Source organism: Enoplosus armatus, chromosome 14 (assembly GCF_043641665.1).
Source record: "Enoplosus armatus isolate fEnoArm2 chromosome 14, fEnoArm2.hap1, whole genome shotgun sequence".
In the NCBI taxonomy this organism is placed as follows: domain Eukaryota; kingdom Metazoa; phylum Chordata; class Actinopteri; order Centrarchiformes; family Enoplosidae; genus Enoplosus; species Enoplosus armatus.
Window position 1 is genome coordinate 14,707,185 of NC_092193.1, and position 15,818 is coordinate 14,723,002.

Sequence of the window (15,818 nt, forward strand, 5' to 3'; positions counted from 1 at the left end):
CATCTGCACAAGTCATCAGCACTTTGAGCAGATGAATCAGATGAGTGGTCTGAAGCTACACACACTGTAGCTCTGCATGATTTAGAGTTAGAGTCTGCTGCTGTAGTGACAATCACCCCCCCTCACCCCCTCCATCCTCCATCCTCCATCCTCCATGCATCAGTTCAACCATCCGTTCTGCCACCATCAGGCCTTAGAGAAAGTGGTTGCAGAGGAGGTACCGGGTTGGATGGGTGAGGCGTTGTTGTTGTTTCCATGAGGAGTGTGCACGTGGCCGTGCACCCCGTGACTGTGCTCCTCTGTGTCCCAGCGGTCCGTACAGCGGCGGCGTGAGTTCATGAAGAAGTTGGAGACGGTGGTGAGCTCCAGGCCAAGCTGCTGTGAGATGGTGATCTGCATCTCTTTGGAGGGGCGACGGTTCTCTCTGAAGATGGCTACCAAGGTGCGACGCTGCAGGTCGGTGAAGACCAGTCGCTGCTTCTTTGGCACCTGGTTGCGGTCTCGTCCTCGGTCCTCCTCCTTACGCTTACATGCTGGAGAGAGAGGAAGGGAAGGCACAGAGGAAGGAGGGAAGAGGACAGAACAAAGGAGATTTTTATTGCCATCAAAATATTCTAGGGTCGTGTACATTTACAGAATAAAAAACACAGGATTGGGTGTGAACTAACAAATAATGCAACATATGGCTACAATATGAGTGGGATGCCTTAGACACATTAATGATGACATAAAGGGAAATGTCAAAGACTTTAAGACAGATAATTAAAATGGCTAAAGGGCAAATCAGAGTGTGAAAGCAAAAGGTTGAAATGGACCAATGCAGGTGTTTGTTTGCATGCATGAATGTTTTAGTGTTGTGAGACTTGTAGTATTTCAGTCGAACGTGTTTAGCTCATTGTTAAAATGTAAATGTATATCATGACTGTATGATACAGGTTAGAAATGAACTAATTTGGAGATGAAACTGACAAATTACAAAGTGACATGTAACATGTTGCAGCAGGTTATGCAGGCTACAAAAGAGGGAATGGAAAAGTGGAAAGGCAGAAAGGAAAGTAACGAGTCAGTGAGTCGACACTGGTGAGTGAAAAAGACCAAATCAAAACGTCTCAGTTTTGATTTTCAGACTCTGAAAGAAAGATCTGATCACTGCACAACTTTCAAGAGTATATCTCGTCTAAATCAGTGTTTCCCAAGCAGAGCATCAGACCACCCTTGGGATCCTTTAATGGCCATTACCGTGGCTTTTTCAAATTTCAGCCTTTAAAATGTCATATATTATTGCTCTTTGCTAAAGTAGGAATATACTAAAAGTTTTCAGATTGATTTCTTACCCTCCAGGCAGCCTTTGTTTTCCATTTATTTCACTGTGGTATGAAAATGAACTTGAGGAGATCTGAAACTTTCTCCAGAGTTAAAACTTTTCTTGCTTACCTACTTTTAAACAGGCACTGTTTTGAAAACTCTTCCTGTTGTGTTCAGGAGCACTCCGAGATTTGAGACTCAGTTGTCAAACAGCTCATTTTTGCACAGCATAAACGAGCAAAAATAACATTATAATTTTCATCACAAACGTTTATAATTGTTTATATGTACAATGTAGCTTGTGGAATTCGTACTTTCAGCAGTTGAGTATCAATTCCCTGACTGTCCTTGAATGCTACACAAACGATAGTATTTTTAATGGTCCCTGCTGACTCCTGCAGCAGAACATTATTATAGACAATAAGATTTAAATAAACGTTAAGGAGACTAAGTGTTCACTGGGATGGATTCTCTATTTCAAGCAAGTTTAAAATATCTACAAGTTGATTCTCAAAGTGCAGTGAAATGAAGTGAAACCAGTGGCCACCTGGAGGATAGGAAATCAATCTGAAAACGTAACTTACAGAAGGCTCGGAAAATGGTCATCAGTAATGTAAAGTGGGTAGTACACTTTGTGGATAATGGGCTACAACATGCAAAAACCACCAGTGGGGTTCCTTTAAAGTCAATACAGTGGCTACATGTGGGAGGATGGCGAGTTTAATTGTTATTATTCTGTGTGTTTCATTTTATTCTCCCGGTCTAATGACACAATTCTCTTAAGGAAATGAGGTGATTGTACATGGTTTTCATTGTGGGTCCGTGTGTCTCGTTGAAACTGGAGGAGCGTGATGTGAAATGCTGACAAAGAAGCGGTCTGCCGTGCCTGGATGCACCGTCAGTAGGCTCGGCTCTCGCTGTGGAGACTGAAGGGAGTCTGTTCTGTTCTGCTGCCCTAAAAAGCTGCAATGATCGATTTTCCGCGGTTTTCTCCCGAACACGTGGTCCAGTAATCAGGGCTCCCTTCCCCACCCGATCGATCCCCATCGATCCGCGAGACCGAGGCGTGTGTGTGTGTGTGTGTGTGGCGTGAGCGCGTGCACTGCCTCGCATTGGGGGGAGTAGGAGCTCGCGAGCGCGCTTTGTGACAGATGAAGAAGAAATTGTTTATCTGTGGAAGAACAAAGGAGATGTGGCGGGAAAAAAGAGTGCCAGTCCTCCAGTCTTGAGAGGACAAATGTCTCTCATGATGTGTCACTGAGGTGTAGTCTGCTGGCTCGCGTGAAAGAAAGAAACAAAGTGAGGAATTATATTTAAGTCAGTCTTGAAGTGTTGGTGCACATGTGGTTGAAAGGGGGGAAAGGATGGTGGGAGAGGGGGAGTAAGGCTGGCTGCAGTGTGGAGGTGGTGTATGCAAATGATTGATGACTTTACAGCAGGTTTAGACAACAGCAGTAAACAGATTTGACTTGGGGGGGGGGAGCAATATGATTGTGCACATGTGTATGCATGCCTTTGTGTGTGTGGGCGTGCCTGTATTTGAATTGCCATTGTTCATGCTTTGTTACTGCAAGCAAAGCATAATTACAAGATATTTTTCCTCAGAAGAACGTAGGTTATATGTTTGTCCCATTAGAGCCTCCACAGATGGGCCACGTCACTCCATACCTTCTCCGCTTCTTCAACTGTTTTCCTCTTGTTGTTTTTCTCAATTGTTTTAATTTGCCCTCAGATTGATAGCCCCCATATTGATTGATCCGCACTTCAGAACCATTTCATGGAACGTTTATTCAATTGGTTCAGGCCCAGCCATGCCAGGATCTCCTCGCGGCTCTCTAAGTGCTGTCTCAAACCAAACTCAATACTCCCTAATGTAATGACTGAATGCTAGTGCTAATATAGTGATAATTTAATATGTAATGCCTGTTTTCCAACAACTTGTGCTACCGGCCATTTTACAATGCCAACACCACTCTGGTTCCCCTCCATCAGCTCAAACGCAGCTCTGCAGTTCTGAGGCCTGCAGAGCCAAGCAGCCGCCATCCCAACCAAAGTGAAACCGAGGAGTTAGCACAAGGCCTGCGCCTGGTCAATACATATTTCAAATAATCAATATACATTTCAAATGAGACTCCTCTGGCCCCCTGAAAGCCCCCTTCCACAGCAATGAATAGGACCACAGGGAAGGTAAAGACAGAGCTGCTCATTAAACCGACCTCTCTTGAGACGAGAACCAAACCATCGTAGGCTATCTTTAGTCGCCTCATTACCAAATGGGCTCTTCTGAAGAGACAAGCGGTGACGCTCAGCAGTCTCAAGTGGCACTTGCTCATGTCGTCTCTTTCAGATGCTCTGGTGTCAGCGATGCTAAAGGTATCAGGCAACTGCCACTTTGCTTAATCTCAACCTCTCGCTGATCCAAAGATTAACTCACTAGGCTGTGCAGCATGTTAAGCTGTGGCCCACGCTTGCTTTAAGAGCCGCTCTGCTATATCACTTAAGTGGCTGCTGTTTCTACTCTCCCTTTCACTGTCTGTAAGACTGCACTTATACATGAAGATGAGGAGGGGAAGTGTAGGTGGATGGTGGTTGACTTTAAGTCTGTTATATTACAGTGCATGTGATAGCCTATAGAAACCTACAGCTAAGAGCGAGCTGGCTGACAAAAACCACTGGATTGGACAACAGTCTATCATTTTCAGTCAATTCATTGAAAGATCCCATTACAGATGTGTCTTAAGACATTTAAAAATACTCTGCTTGGAATAATAATTTGTGTCAGATATGTTTTTTCCACAACATAGTTCAATGGTCTACTCCTTCTCCTTCATAGAAAAATCCAGAATCTAAAAGTTTAACTACTGGACACAAGTTGTCATTCACCGAAAAGTCCATTCCAACTTAAAGTTTCCACATCACACTCGTATGAGTTGCATACTGACTTTGGTGAAGACAGAGAAACGCTCCCGCCTCAGGAAGATGAAGGAGGAAAAGTGTCAGACTCTGCACACACATGATTCTGCACAGCTAACCTCACACATCCAGGTGAAGTAACAAGAAGCAAAACACATTTTTAAGTGGAGGGTGACTTTAAACTTCCTCCTTCATCACTGACATTAATAAACACAATAAAGATTATGTGTGTTTTACAGGATGAATAACACTGACTTCAGACTCTCAGTTAACAACAGGATTTAGTCTGAAGACACTCGGCCTCCTGTGTTTTGAAATGTTGAATGTGCAGGAGGAAACGTGAGATTCTCAGATGGCAGCTGTACGTCCTCAGGGTATCACAGTGCCATTCAACAGAGATGAAAGCCAATAAGTGGATGTGAGTCACACTAAAAAGGACATCTATCTATATCCTGTGATGTGGTGGAAAAATTAAAAAGCAGTTTTCATATGAGTCTAATCCTCAAAAGGCAGAAAACAACCAACATAAACAAACATTAAATCATAGTTGTATGAGTTCCTTATGTTGTGTGTGTATATTTGCTGAAAGATCTCTAAACTTACTTGTAATTTACATCAGTGTGTGTGTGTGTGTGTGTGTGTGTGTGTGTGTGTGTGCGTGCAGATGGGACATGAGGGGCAGACGGTGAACTAACCGCACCGTGCTGCTGCTAGTCGACGCCTGGACGGACGGATGAGATCGGGCTTTGTGTCCGGTGAGACGGGCCCTCTCCCGCCCTGGACGGACTACTGCAGGCGAGAAACAGTTTGGCGTCAATCACTCTCTGTCACACCTCTCAGATGTACGGTTATTGATTATATTGATCATATTATAGGCCTATTCATTGCTGGGAAGTAAAACGCCCGGAAAGCAAATCACCATCAACCCGCACCAACACACAGCAGCGGTGAGAGCACACCAAACCCTTCATCCTCAAAAACACCCTCGATTGATCAGGATTGGATTATTTGTTTATTTGTCAATATAAAGCTTGTGTTGTCCTGTTGAGACGAGTGATCGGCAGCTTTACAGCCTATCACATATTGGCTGGTAGTCTATAAACCGTCTGCGCTACATTCAAATGTTTTTTTAATGCCTCTCCTTTTTAATCCAGAGCGAATTATGTACTTTATTTACTCCAGAACAACTCAAAGTAAAATGATCTATTTTAACTCCAGAGAGCAAAGACTTCTAGCAAACGTTTGCAGCTGATTTTAAGAAGCTAAACACGCTGAAAAGTGAAGAGAATAAAACGAGTTGTCGGTGAAAACGAAGCTGCAAACGAGCCACTGAGGGGAAGTTACAGTGAGAAATGTTTACAGCGTTCAGAAACATTTGTCAGAGGGTTTATTATGAAATACAACAGCTGTTTTATATTAGTTCTATCATTATGACGATTTATGATTTAAAGATCGTTTCAGGTTTTGGAGAAGGTGTTTTATTGAAGTAAACAAAGTCTCTTTAAATGTTTTAATCGCCTGGAAGTCTTTTATTTTTGTGTTTGATTTTACTATCGGAAAATGTTGTCGGCTATTCATTTCAGCTTTTAGTTTGATGAGAACCAGAACTGCGTTTGCCTAAAATACTGAATACAAAATGTGCGGCCTGGACCGATATATTGTTCTTTTTTAAGGATTATTAATAGTGTAGTAAAGTTACTACAAACAAAAACTATATTTGAAAACATTAAACGACTTTTTTAAATATAAATCTAGTTGTTTTTTAAATATCCACTGTGCTGGAGTTTAATTGAGAATTAACTTTATTTGTACGAAGTCATTTTTTGGTTTCTCCTACTGACCATTTTAATAAATACAATAGGCTACATTATGTAATTAGAACTGATACACTGATACGGTCTAATTACATAATGTAGCTAAAATACACCTCTAAGAAATTACAAACACACACACACACACACACACACACACACACACAGAGCTATAGAGGGTCTAATGTTGAAACAAGTTTCTGTGTGCTAAATTTCAGAGTACAGTAGTTGAGGAGTTGTAATTTAACCCTGACATATGCACCTTTAAAGGTTTTATTTGCACCTTTAACACCAACGTGCTGCTGTGTGAGATCAGAGGGAACTGTCCCTTCAGCACCTGGAGGCCTTTTCCAAACTGACATGAGGTAATTAATGAAGCTTTAAAGTAAACTAAGTAAACAAAGGCTCCAAATTACTCATCACAAATTACTGTGAGAGCTTGGATTAAGAGATGCATCAAATCAACAACAGAATTGGCGGCTTATTTACATGTTTATGTATATATATATATATTTATATTATATATATATAATATTTATCCGGAGAGACCTTTAGGCAATTTATACTCAATAGTAGGCAAAGATGTAATCATATATTTCTACCACAGAGCCTCATTACACACAAATATTTCTAAACTAAATGTTGCATCCTGTACACAATCATACTTTCATGTCGTTTGGTTACGTAAAAATAATGAGATATGACTGGTTCAAATGGGGGCTTAGTGATTATCTATTTCCATCAGTTGTATGTCATGAAAGGTCATTTTAAATATTTGTATATTTGAGTTATACAAAGCGTTTCTATACTCTACTGTATTGTAAAGCTTGTGTTTTCTTAAGTCAGGACACATTCGTTCACATTCATGCTGAGTGTCAAAATATTTCACACCAGTGTGCCAGTAGTGGCTGTACAAAATGAGTTCTGTCTGTTACAGAGAGGGATGAAACGAAATAAGGGTAGAAAGGCAAAGGATCTGTTTTGCTGATGCTGGTACAGAGCCAGAAGAGAAGGAAGGGGGAGGAAGGAGGAAGGCAGGGAGGGAAGAGGGGAGAGAGAGAGGGAGAGAGAATGAGAGAGCCGAAGAGAGCAGAAGAGAGGAAATCAATACCGATTCAGAGTGAGTCAGATAAGCCTGAACAATGTATAGTGCAGACACACTCTATAACCCAGTCTCACACACACACACACACACACACACACACACATGTGCATGTAGAAGCACTCATACACACACACACTGGGTGAAATGTGCTTGCATGCCTCCATAAAGACGCATTACAAACCCCATAAAGCATCGCAACCTTTAAAATCAAATGACATCACAACCTTGGATTGCTTTGAGGATTCGCTGACATGAGCAGAAAGCACTCATTACAACGACTCGATAGGCAAGTGGACGCTCTGATGCTCTTTGTCTACTGTAAGATGCTCTTAAGCTCAGATCGGTTTATGTTTGTGTTCAAACATCAGCCTCCCTGCCCTCATTTCACCAGAAATATTGCAGCTCTTTTGTTGCAAATTGTCAGAGAGGCTACTTTTCCAGCCTCATAAATATGTTCTGACCTGAGCTTTTTCAGCACAGGAAGTCTAACTCCATGCTTGTTGGTGTCAGATGTGTGCTGTTGATGTTTCGCAGGATGTTTCTGGGTGTAAACAGCGTTCTTCAAAACCACTTACACACTCTCTGCCGTGGTGTTCGGGGCTGTGAGACTGGTGTGTGGTCCTCAGCTGTTAACCACAGATTTGACTTTGCTTACCTAGAAGATGCTGTTACAAGCTCTAACACCACCACTCTCTGCCTCTCTCTTTCTTCCCCTCTCCCCTCTGTCTCCCTTATACTTATCAATTATTAAGGTCGGTATTGATCCTTTCACTACCCTGCCTCTATCTGGCTGTTCACACAAAGCCCAAACCTGCCTGCCCTCACTCAATCAATGGCATCTCCCAGCTCTTTTTTCCACATGTCAGTTTTGCTTTTCTCGCTTTTGCACTTAAGCTGTGCCGACTGAATTTTTGTACATCCCAATTTGGTCCATTTGGATTCTTCAGAAAATATGAGAAACAGCGGACTGATATTAATCTTTCATGGCACAAGCAGGTTTGATTGGCATTTAAAGATATGGGTCTGGTAAGAGAGCAGGGAGAGTGGAAAATGACTGTGTGCATTGTTTGACTTTATGAAACAGCTCACATTCATCCTCCCCTCGTCCTCCAGTCAATGATTTTTTTTGTTTTGTTTTGCTCTGTGGCACTGATCTCCTGAAGCCAAACAACCTGCCTGCCTGTTGCCAGGTTAACCAGTGAAAGATTAGTGATATTATTGTCATATGCTGCAGAGAGAGAGAGAGAGAGAGAGAGAGGGAGGGAGGGAGAGAAAAGGAAAATAGAGAGGGAGAGCACCAGGGAGTGGGAGAGAAGGGGGTTGGGAAGGGAAAACGGCCTTATTGATCTCTCATGTGCAAAGCCAGGCAAACACTGAAAGGACAGAGCTACACTATTAATGACACTCACAGCCTCAGCTACTAATCCTCATCTATCTATCTATCTATCTATAGTGCCTATAAAAACGTATTCAAATAAATGGTGTTTTGCTGTCGATCAGTGACAAAAAACACATTAAAACCCCTCTGATTCAAGGTTTTAAACATAATAACTTCCAAGTGAATACTTTTTATAGGCACTCTATCACCCAGTCTATCTGATGTGCCAGTTAAAGACACTGTAGTGATTCTGCTCAATCTAATGTTATAGTCCATAAACAGTGATTGATTGTAATATACATCTGGAGAGAAGGATATCAAGGGTATAACTGTGATGCATTTTACTGTAACACATTGACATGGCATAGTTTTGGAAATCTAGTTATAGAAGCCAAAAGTGGACACAAGTTCCCCTTTCAGGCAATATAAAGGTACATTTTCTTTAGGTATGGCCCCTGTGCTTTTCAGTATCAATCAAAACTCTTTATTGTCTATATATTCTTGTCTGTACTGGTGCTTGTTACCAATCCCCATCCCGGCTCCAATCAATATTTCATCAGAACAGTTGAAGCAGCTTAAGGTTGCCTTGAAATAGATCTGGGGATCATATGGAGGCCGTGTTGGATGCAGACTTTATACATGTTTTTAAGTTTTTCTTTTACATCTGTAATTATGAGAGTGATGTCCTGGGTGAGTGCAGAGTATGATGCAGAGTATAACCAGTGTTTTAATCCAGTGACATCATGATGACATTCATGTTCACATTTGGCTCCACTGTGGAAGAAGCGTCTGTAATGAGTCCCAGCGATCATACCTGTCTATGTTCTAAATTTAGAGCTTTTACTACAGAGTATTAAATGCAAAGCCGGAGAGACCGTGCGGTTATTGCGTCTTTCAGCTCCGATACGAGTATCGATCCGCGTGCCACATTTAAAAGGGAGAGTGGGAACTGGCGTATTGATCAGGCAGCCTGGGGTCACCCCGCTTCTCCCGCGCAACTAGTTGGCCCAGTAGCCCCACTGTGTTTATGGTCGGACACAGAGAGAGGGAGTAAAAAAAAAGAGGCGTCGGGTGAGGGAAACTATTTCGAGGTTTATTGTGAATCAATGGCGATTTGCTGTGTGCCGATCAAAAATATAGACCTCCGAATTAAGTCTACAACAGCCCGCGTAAACGCAAGTGTACACGCCCAAAGCAGTCCTTACCTTCTTTGTTTTCTAGAGCTCTAAATTCACCACAATTAGACTTTCTCTCTTCCTATAAAGAATCCATATTTGTTTCAGGTTATAGGAAATAAGAATCATTTTCGTCAGTGATGAAGCTGTGTTTTAGCCGGTTGAACTGTCCGGGGTGCTGGATCTTTTAGGCCTGCGCCTAAGTTTAGTGTGCCTGTTAATAATTTTAAATAAAAATAAGAAGGTGGAAGGTGACCGGGCTGTTACTTCAGATTGATCTGTTTTAATGTGAAATAATGATATTGAAAGGACAGTATCTTACCGGCCAGTCGGAGAGCAGACATCCGTTGAAACTCGGGCTCCTGCAGCCACTTCCACATCCTCCTGAAGGTCTCTCGGCCTGACTTGAGCTTACTCCAGGGTTTGGGGTTCCGTAGCAGGTCTGAGAGGGTCCCCTGTGACCGGCTCAAGATCCTCTGGGCGAATATGGCCTGCGGGATGGAGTATCGCTTTAACTCGGCCGTTATCCGCTGAGCCACTTCCTTTGTGTTGATTTCCTCCGCCTGGACGCCTGACCCTGCTACTCCCTGCCCGGCTCCGTGGCCGTGCCTCTCCCGGTCCCCCAGCATTACCGCGCCGTTCGCCTGGGAGTGGAGGTGACTGTGCGGGTGGTGGTGCATGCCGTTGAGGTTGGAGATCATACCGTGGCCATGGCCCCCTAAACTCCTGGCCAGGTGCTCTTGGTCGCTTCGGGACAGCATGGAGGCGTGGGACTCAAACCCTGACACCGGAGAGAGCATCTTGGCGTCGGCGGAGAGGTGCGCGCTCGGACCGTAAGCTGAGAGCGTCTGCTGGGAGTTGTGCAAAGAGCCCAGCCCGCTGGACAGCGGGGAGAGCGAGCCGTGACCCATGCCGGACACGGACATCTCTTTGGGGTAGTGACTGTACAGGTTGCCCATGGAGGCGAGCCCCCGGTGGTCGTCCCGCATAAGCGTAAAGCTGCCGCTGACGTTCCCGGCGGAGAGTCGTTGATGGGCGGCAGCATGGTGGTGTGAGTGCGGGTGGTGAAACTTATCCGAGACCGTGGATATCGGAGGTAGATGCTGCAGAGGAGTCAGGGTGGTGTACGAGTTGCTGAGGCTCATCCCGTTCTCGCACATGCTGATGGACGGGTGCAGGTGTCCGGACAGCGCAGACGGGTCTGTCCGGTAGTCCCCGCCGGAGCCCTCCAGGAGCGAGGCCATGCCGGAGACCATGGCTGACCGCGCGCCGGGAGCGTGCGAGACCAGATTCCGGGGAGTGGTGCTGGGGGACGGCGACGGCCGCGCGTGCGGAGAGCTCATGAGGTCTCCCGCGTGGGAGTGCGAGGAGACGCTGTGAAGGTTCTCCATGGTGAGCTCCATAGCTGAAAGGATATGAGTTCCCCTGTCCCACCCTCCCCACCCTCTCCCCCTGTCTCTCCCTCTCGCTCCTGTCTCTCACGCTCACTCAGGGACGCGCGCTCTCTTACCCCCTAGCCCTCCTGGAGCGATAAAATGACCAGACCGTTTGAATGCCAATCCATTGATTCAAATTCTCCGATCAATCCAGTGTGGTGTAGATAAGTTCTGATGTTCCGAGGAAGGTGCAGAAGCGAGCGTCTCCGCGGCGCCGTAGCGCTTTATGCCTTCATGTGGACGGGAGCTCTCCAGGGTTATATCTCATCTCTGGTCCAACAGCGCTTCCACTAAGAGCAGGCTGAGCCGCGTGTCAGAGTCATGGGAGCGCGCCTCTGTGTATTTAAAATGTGGGGCGGGTACGAGCAGAGGCTTCTTAATAGTCTTCCTCACTGAGAGGAAAACGCGGCTGGTGAAGACACAAAGTCTCACACCGGATATCTCACAGTTTTAAATGATCCCGCATATCACTTAGTTTTGAGAAGAAGTAAATATTTAACATAGTGCCTATGACGTTTGCATGTGGGCGCGTGCGCCCGTGTAGCCCGCTGGTGCCTGTGCACATGTGACATCAGACAGGTGATGTCCTGACGTGGAATATGTGTAAAATACAGTCAGCATCAGTTTCCGGACACAGGAGTTCCTTACAGATAAACTTTGTTTTCCCACGGACTGTATGGTTTTGCATTTATGCGCTTAGTGATAAACATGATCGAAGTATTGATTGACAGAGATTAATGACGTGGCGCAGGCCGGTGCGGGGGTGGGGTGGGGACGAAGGAGGTCACAAAGTAAGTTAGGATCCCAACGCTGCTGCAGACCAATGACTGAACAGAAGCCCCAAGTTCCGCAAGTCCAGAGATGAAGTTCAGTGTGTTCAGTGTTTCATCTGCTTGTCTACAAACTAAATAATACTGTGTACACTATATCTTTTCTATGATACTCCAGAAAACTGTCACAGTCCAGAGGAAAGTGGACTGCAGCCTTAACAGACCAAGATGAGATCAGTTTTAAATTAAACTGAATTTGTAACAGTGGGGAGTTGATTTTAACAGAAGTAAATTGATGAATGAGTGAATGAATAGGATATATCTTCTTAACTTGTGAGGCAGTTGGGTCACTTGTGATTTTATGTTGAAGCAATCATTTGGATCACTAGAAATGTAGTAGTGTATGTGACTAAAGTAAAGAACTTGTTAACAAAGCTATTCCAGAATATAAGAATGATAGTATAATAACAACAATAATATGGAGGCCTGCATTTATTTTCTTTAATGTTGGATTTTATATTATTTATTTATATTGTATATGCAGACAGTCAGGTCTTCAGTGTGTTAGCGGTCTAATCGCTTTGCTCACTAACAGAAATAGATAGTCGGACACCTCGAGGAGCAGATCGGCACCGGGCTCGTGATTGATGCGTGTACCATCCGCTTCTTCAGCCACGGCCGATATGCAGATGTTGCTTTGTTGTTTAGCTGCGTGCGTGCGTGCGTGTGTGTGTGTGTGTGTGTCTGTGTGTGTGTGTGTGTGTGTGTGTGTGAACTAGACTTTAAGCAGGTTATAAAGAAATGTGAGAAGCTTTAAAACAGTTGCGCCACTTTGTTGTGCTAATGGTCTGTTTGTCTTTCATTTTGATGGATTGTTATATTGTTCTCAGTAATTCCGTTTGCTGCACAGGGCAAATTAAGAAATGACCAATCGAATATAAAGACAATTATAGTTATTTCCACCCGTATTATTAAGTCTGTTCATTAAACATTAACAGATAATAACAACATAATATTCCCAGACAGAGGGCAGATTCTGCCTTTAATTCAACAGTGACAATGGTCAACCGAAGTATTAAAGATAAATAGAGCTTTTAAAAAATTATGTTTTACAACTTATAGCCAATGCTTATTTCAAAGCAAGAATTAATGTATAGCATAAACAAATTAATTAAATATATTATTTGCTATTGGATGTTGAACTATATGCTTCAAAAGGCTCTATAGGATCTTTTTCGATTTTTTAAAAACCTAAAATAAACCTGAATAGAAATTACATTTTTCAGTATAAGTGCATTTTTAAGGCCTTTTATTTTTTAGGAATTAAACAACATAGCTGACAAGAAACGGACACACACTCAGACTCACACGCACCTTTCTGAGCAGTGTGCTGCTGTCTGTGAGCTGCAGGCCTCCTGTCCCACAACCCAAAACGCGCCCGGAAGATAAAGACTGAGCCGAAGATTGTTTCTGCACATTTTTATTCGCCAGATCACAAATATACTTTTTAAGAGCGTGGGGTCAAAAAATAATTTTAAGCAACGACAGCCTATAAATTAAACCGGAAAAGTCCATCCACACTAACTGTTATTTCTGGATATCATAAAGCTCCATGGTGAAGCCGTTTCCCCTGAAGTTCGATATATTGATCATCGATCACTTCAATCTCACTCGGGGCTGTTTGCTAAACACAGAGGCATTTGTAGGAGATCGTTTCAGTGGTTAGGCTTTGACCTGTAGCACCTGAATGACTGGCACCGGGAATATGTGGGAAAAATAAATAAATGTCAGCCGCGTTGTTTTATTATCTATTGACAAAAAGGCCATTCTAAACTTCCGCTTCTTCCTCCTTTCAGTGAGGTTAATAATGAAATCCGTGTTGGCCTATTTAGGTTCTTACATTGATGTGATTCACAGGCACGAGCTTATTTCGATGATGACAGAAAACAATTCCGCTTATTTATTTTATTACAAAGTAAAAGAAATGTTTTTTTTATCTGCTACGGCACGTAATTCTCGTATTTATTTATTTACTTAAATTTAAATTAAATCTAAGCAGAATGACAAGGCAGTTTATTTTGTGTGCATCTTCCAACATTCACCTTTGTCAGCAAAATTCAAATGTTCATATTTGAGAAAGACTGATGAGTTGTGGTAAATGATTAAAATTAAAAATGCTAAATTAGTAAAATAAATAAATAAATAAAGAGCAGCTGAAACACAGCAGAAGAGAGCTCATTGAGAAACATTCAAGATGTTTCCTCTTCCTCGTCAAAATGTGCTGAAGTGCACTGCATGCATCATTAGAGGACTCTGCAGCTTATTTATGTGCACACACACGCAGGAGCTGGCTGTAGAAGTGAAGAGGTGCTTTAACCCACAAAAAGTCTTCTGTGCTGTCTAGCTAACATAATTGATTGCATGTTTTACAAAACAAAAATATAAAAATATATTGATTACATTTATTTCTGTCTTTCTGTGAGATGACTGAGCCACAGCTAAAAAGGAAACTGAAATGCAGAAAACAAAAAAAAATGCAAGCTGTACATGCTGGCTGGAAAGAAAAAAAGTTCACATTTACAGTATTGGGACAAAGAAATATCATCGAGCTACATCAGACATTTTCTGCACATTGGCTGAACATTGCCTTTCACATCAGCATAGTAAATCAGAAAAAGAATCAGTAAAAAAGTGTTTTTCCCACATTGGCTTCTGTCACCTCACTAATGTTTTTATTATCAGGTCTCAAAGTTTTACATCTGCTGTGGTGGAAAGGTGAGTGAGGTCTGTCACATTTCAGTTTATCAATTTTTTATCAAAACATGTCCTGAATGTTAGATACACGACTGTCAGTCAATGTGACATTATTTACATGTATATGGGAAATAATGTAAAGTTTAAATGCATTAAAGTATAATTCACACGCGACAGTTTGTGTTTTATTCGAGATAATTCAACCTATTGAAAGTCTTTTACTGCAAGGAGTGCTTCAGCAATTTAATCTCAAGTGTTTTGTATAAAAGATAGTACAGATTCAGAAAGCAGCTTCTGAGTGTTGCAGTGAACGTTTACATTGTAGTGTAGTCTGGATATTTTCCTGTTGCAGTAGTAGTGAGCTGTACTGGCTTCAGTTTTGATAAAGGAGTCTATTATCAGCTTTTTCAAGATGAGAGAATACAAGTCGCCCTTAAAATCTAATAGATCAGAGCAAAAAGGAAATTAAATGATCATAGATTGAAGAGAATATTAACAACAGCATCATTACATCGCAGCAGTGTCTGTGATTATCAAAGAATAACAATGCACGTAAGACATTAATGCTAGTAATAGTGAAGATGGTTAAATTTGGGTTTCTTTGTCAGTTTGTTCCAACACAGAAGCAATTTGTTTTCACATGTTACGGTGCAGTAAACAATTGAAAAAAGTCATACTGATTAAAACAACTCGCTAACTTAATCTACTCACTCAATTGGCACAAAACTGAAACACCAAATGAGGATATTCTTATCATTGATTGTAAGTCTGCAGAGTATTTTAAGTCAAGAATTCAGGCACAGTTTAAGAAAACAACGAGATCCAAAGATCATGTATCCCCTTTTATTTCTGAGTCATTGTTTTTTCAGCATTTCAACACATAGTAATGGTGATGTTTTCATTAATCATATCTCTTTATCAAGTGAAAATGCACAGGAGTAAAACTATCCAGCATCCGTTTCCTCTCAGGCAACGGTTGCTAAGTAACAGAAGGAGAGATGTATTGAGACAGAATAGTCAATCAATTCTCCTGTGAGGTGTGTGTGTCGTACAGCCATATTGTTTCTGCAGTTGAGTGTATGTCTGTAAGTAACGGCAGAGAGAATATATGTATGTTTTCAAAGCTACGAAGAGAATTTAAATATCTGAAATATCAATTTATTGTCAGCGG

General features: G+C 42.4%; 1 protein-coding gene across 1 annotated transcript; it reads right to left on the reverse strand.

The window, feature by feature from the left end:
* Nucleotides 1-186: 186 nt before the first annotated feature.
* On the reverse strand, nucleotides 187-11,090 carry onecut3b (one cut homeobox 3b). Its single transcript, XM_070919286.1, has 2 exons — nucleotides 10,010-11,090; nucleotides 187-533 (listed from the first exon to the last, which is right to left on the reverse strand). The coding sequence occupies exons 1-2, from the start codon at nucleotides 11,088-11,090 to the stop codon at nucleotides 187-189; spliced, it is 1,428 nt and encodes a 475-aa protein (XP_070775387.1).
* Nucleotides 11,091-15,818: the final 4,728 nt, after the last annotated feature.

Coding starts and splice junctions, on each gene's coding strand:
- onecut3b (XM_070919286.1), bottom strand. CDS start 11,090: ATGGAGCTCACCATGGAGAACCTTCACAGCGTCTCCTCGCACTCCCAC. Junction 534..10,009: donor GTCTGCTCTCCGACTGGCCG/GTAAGATACTGT, acceptor CTCTCTCTCCAG/CATGTAAGCGTAAGGAGGAG.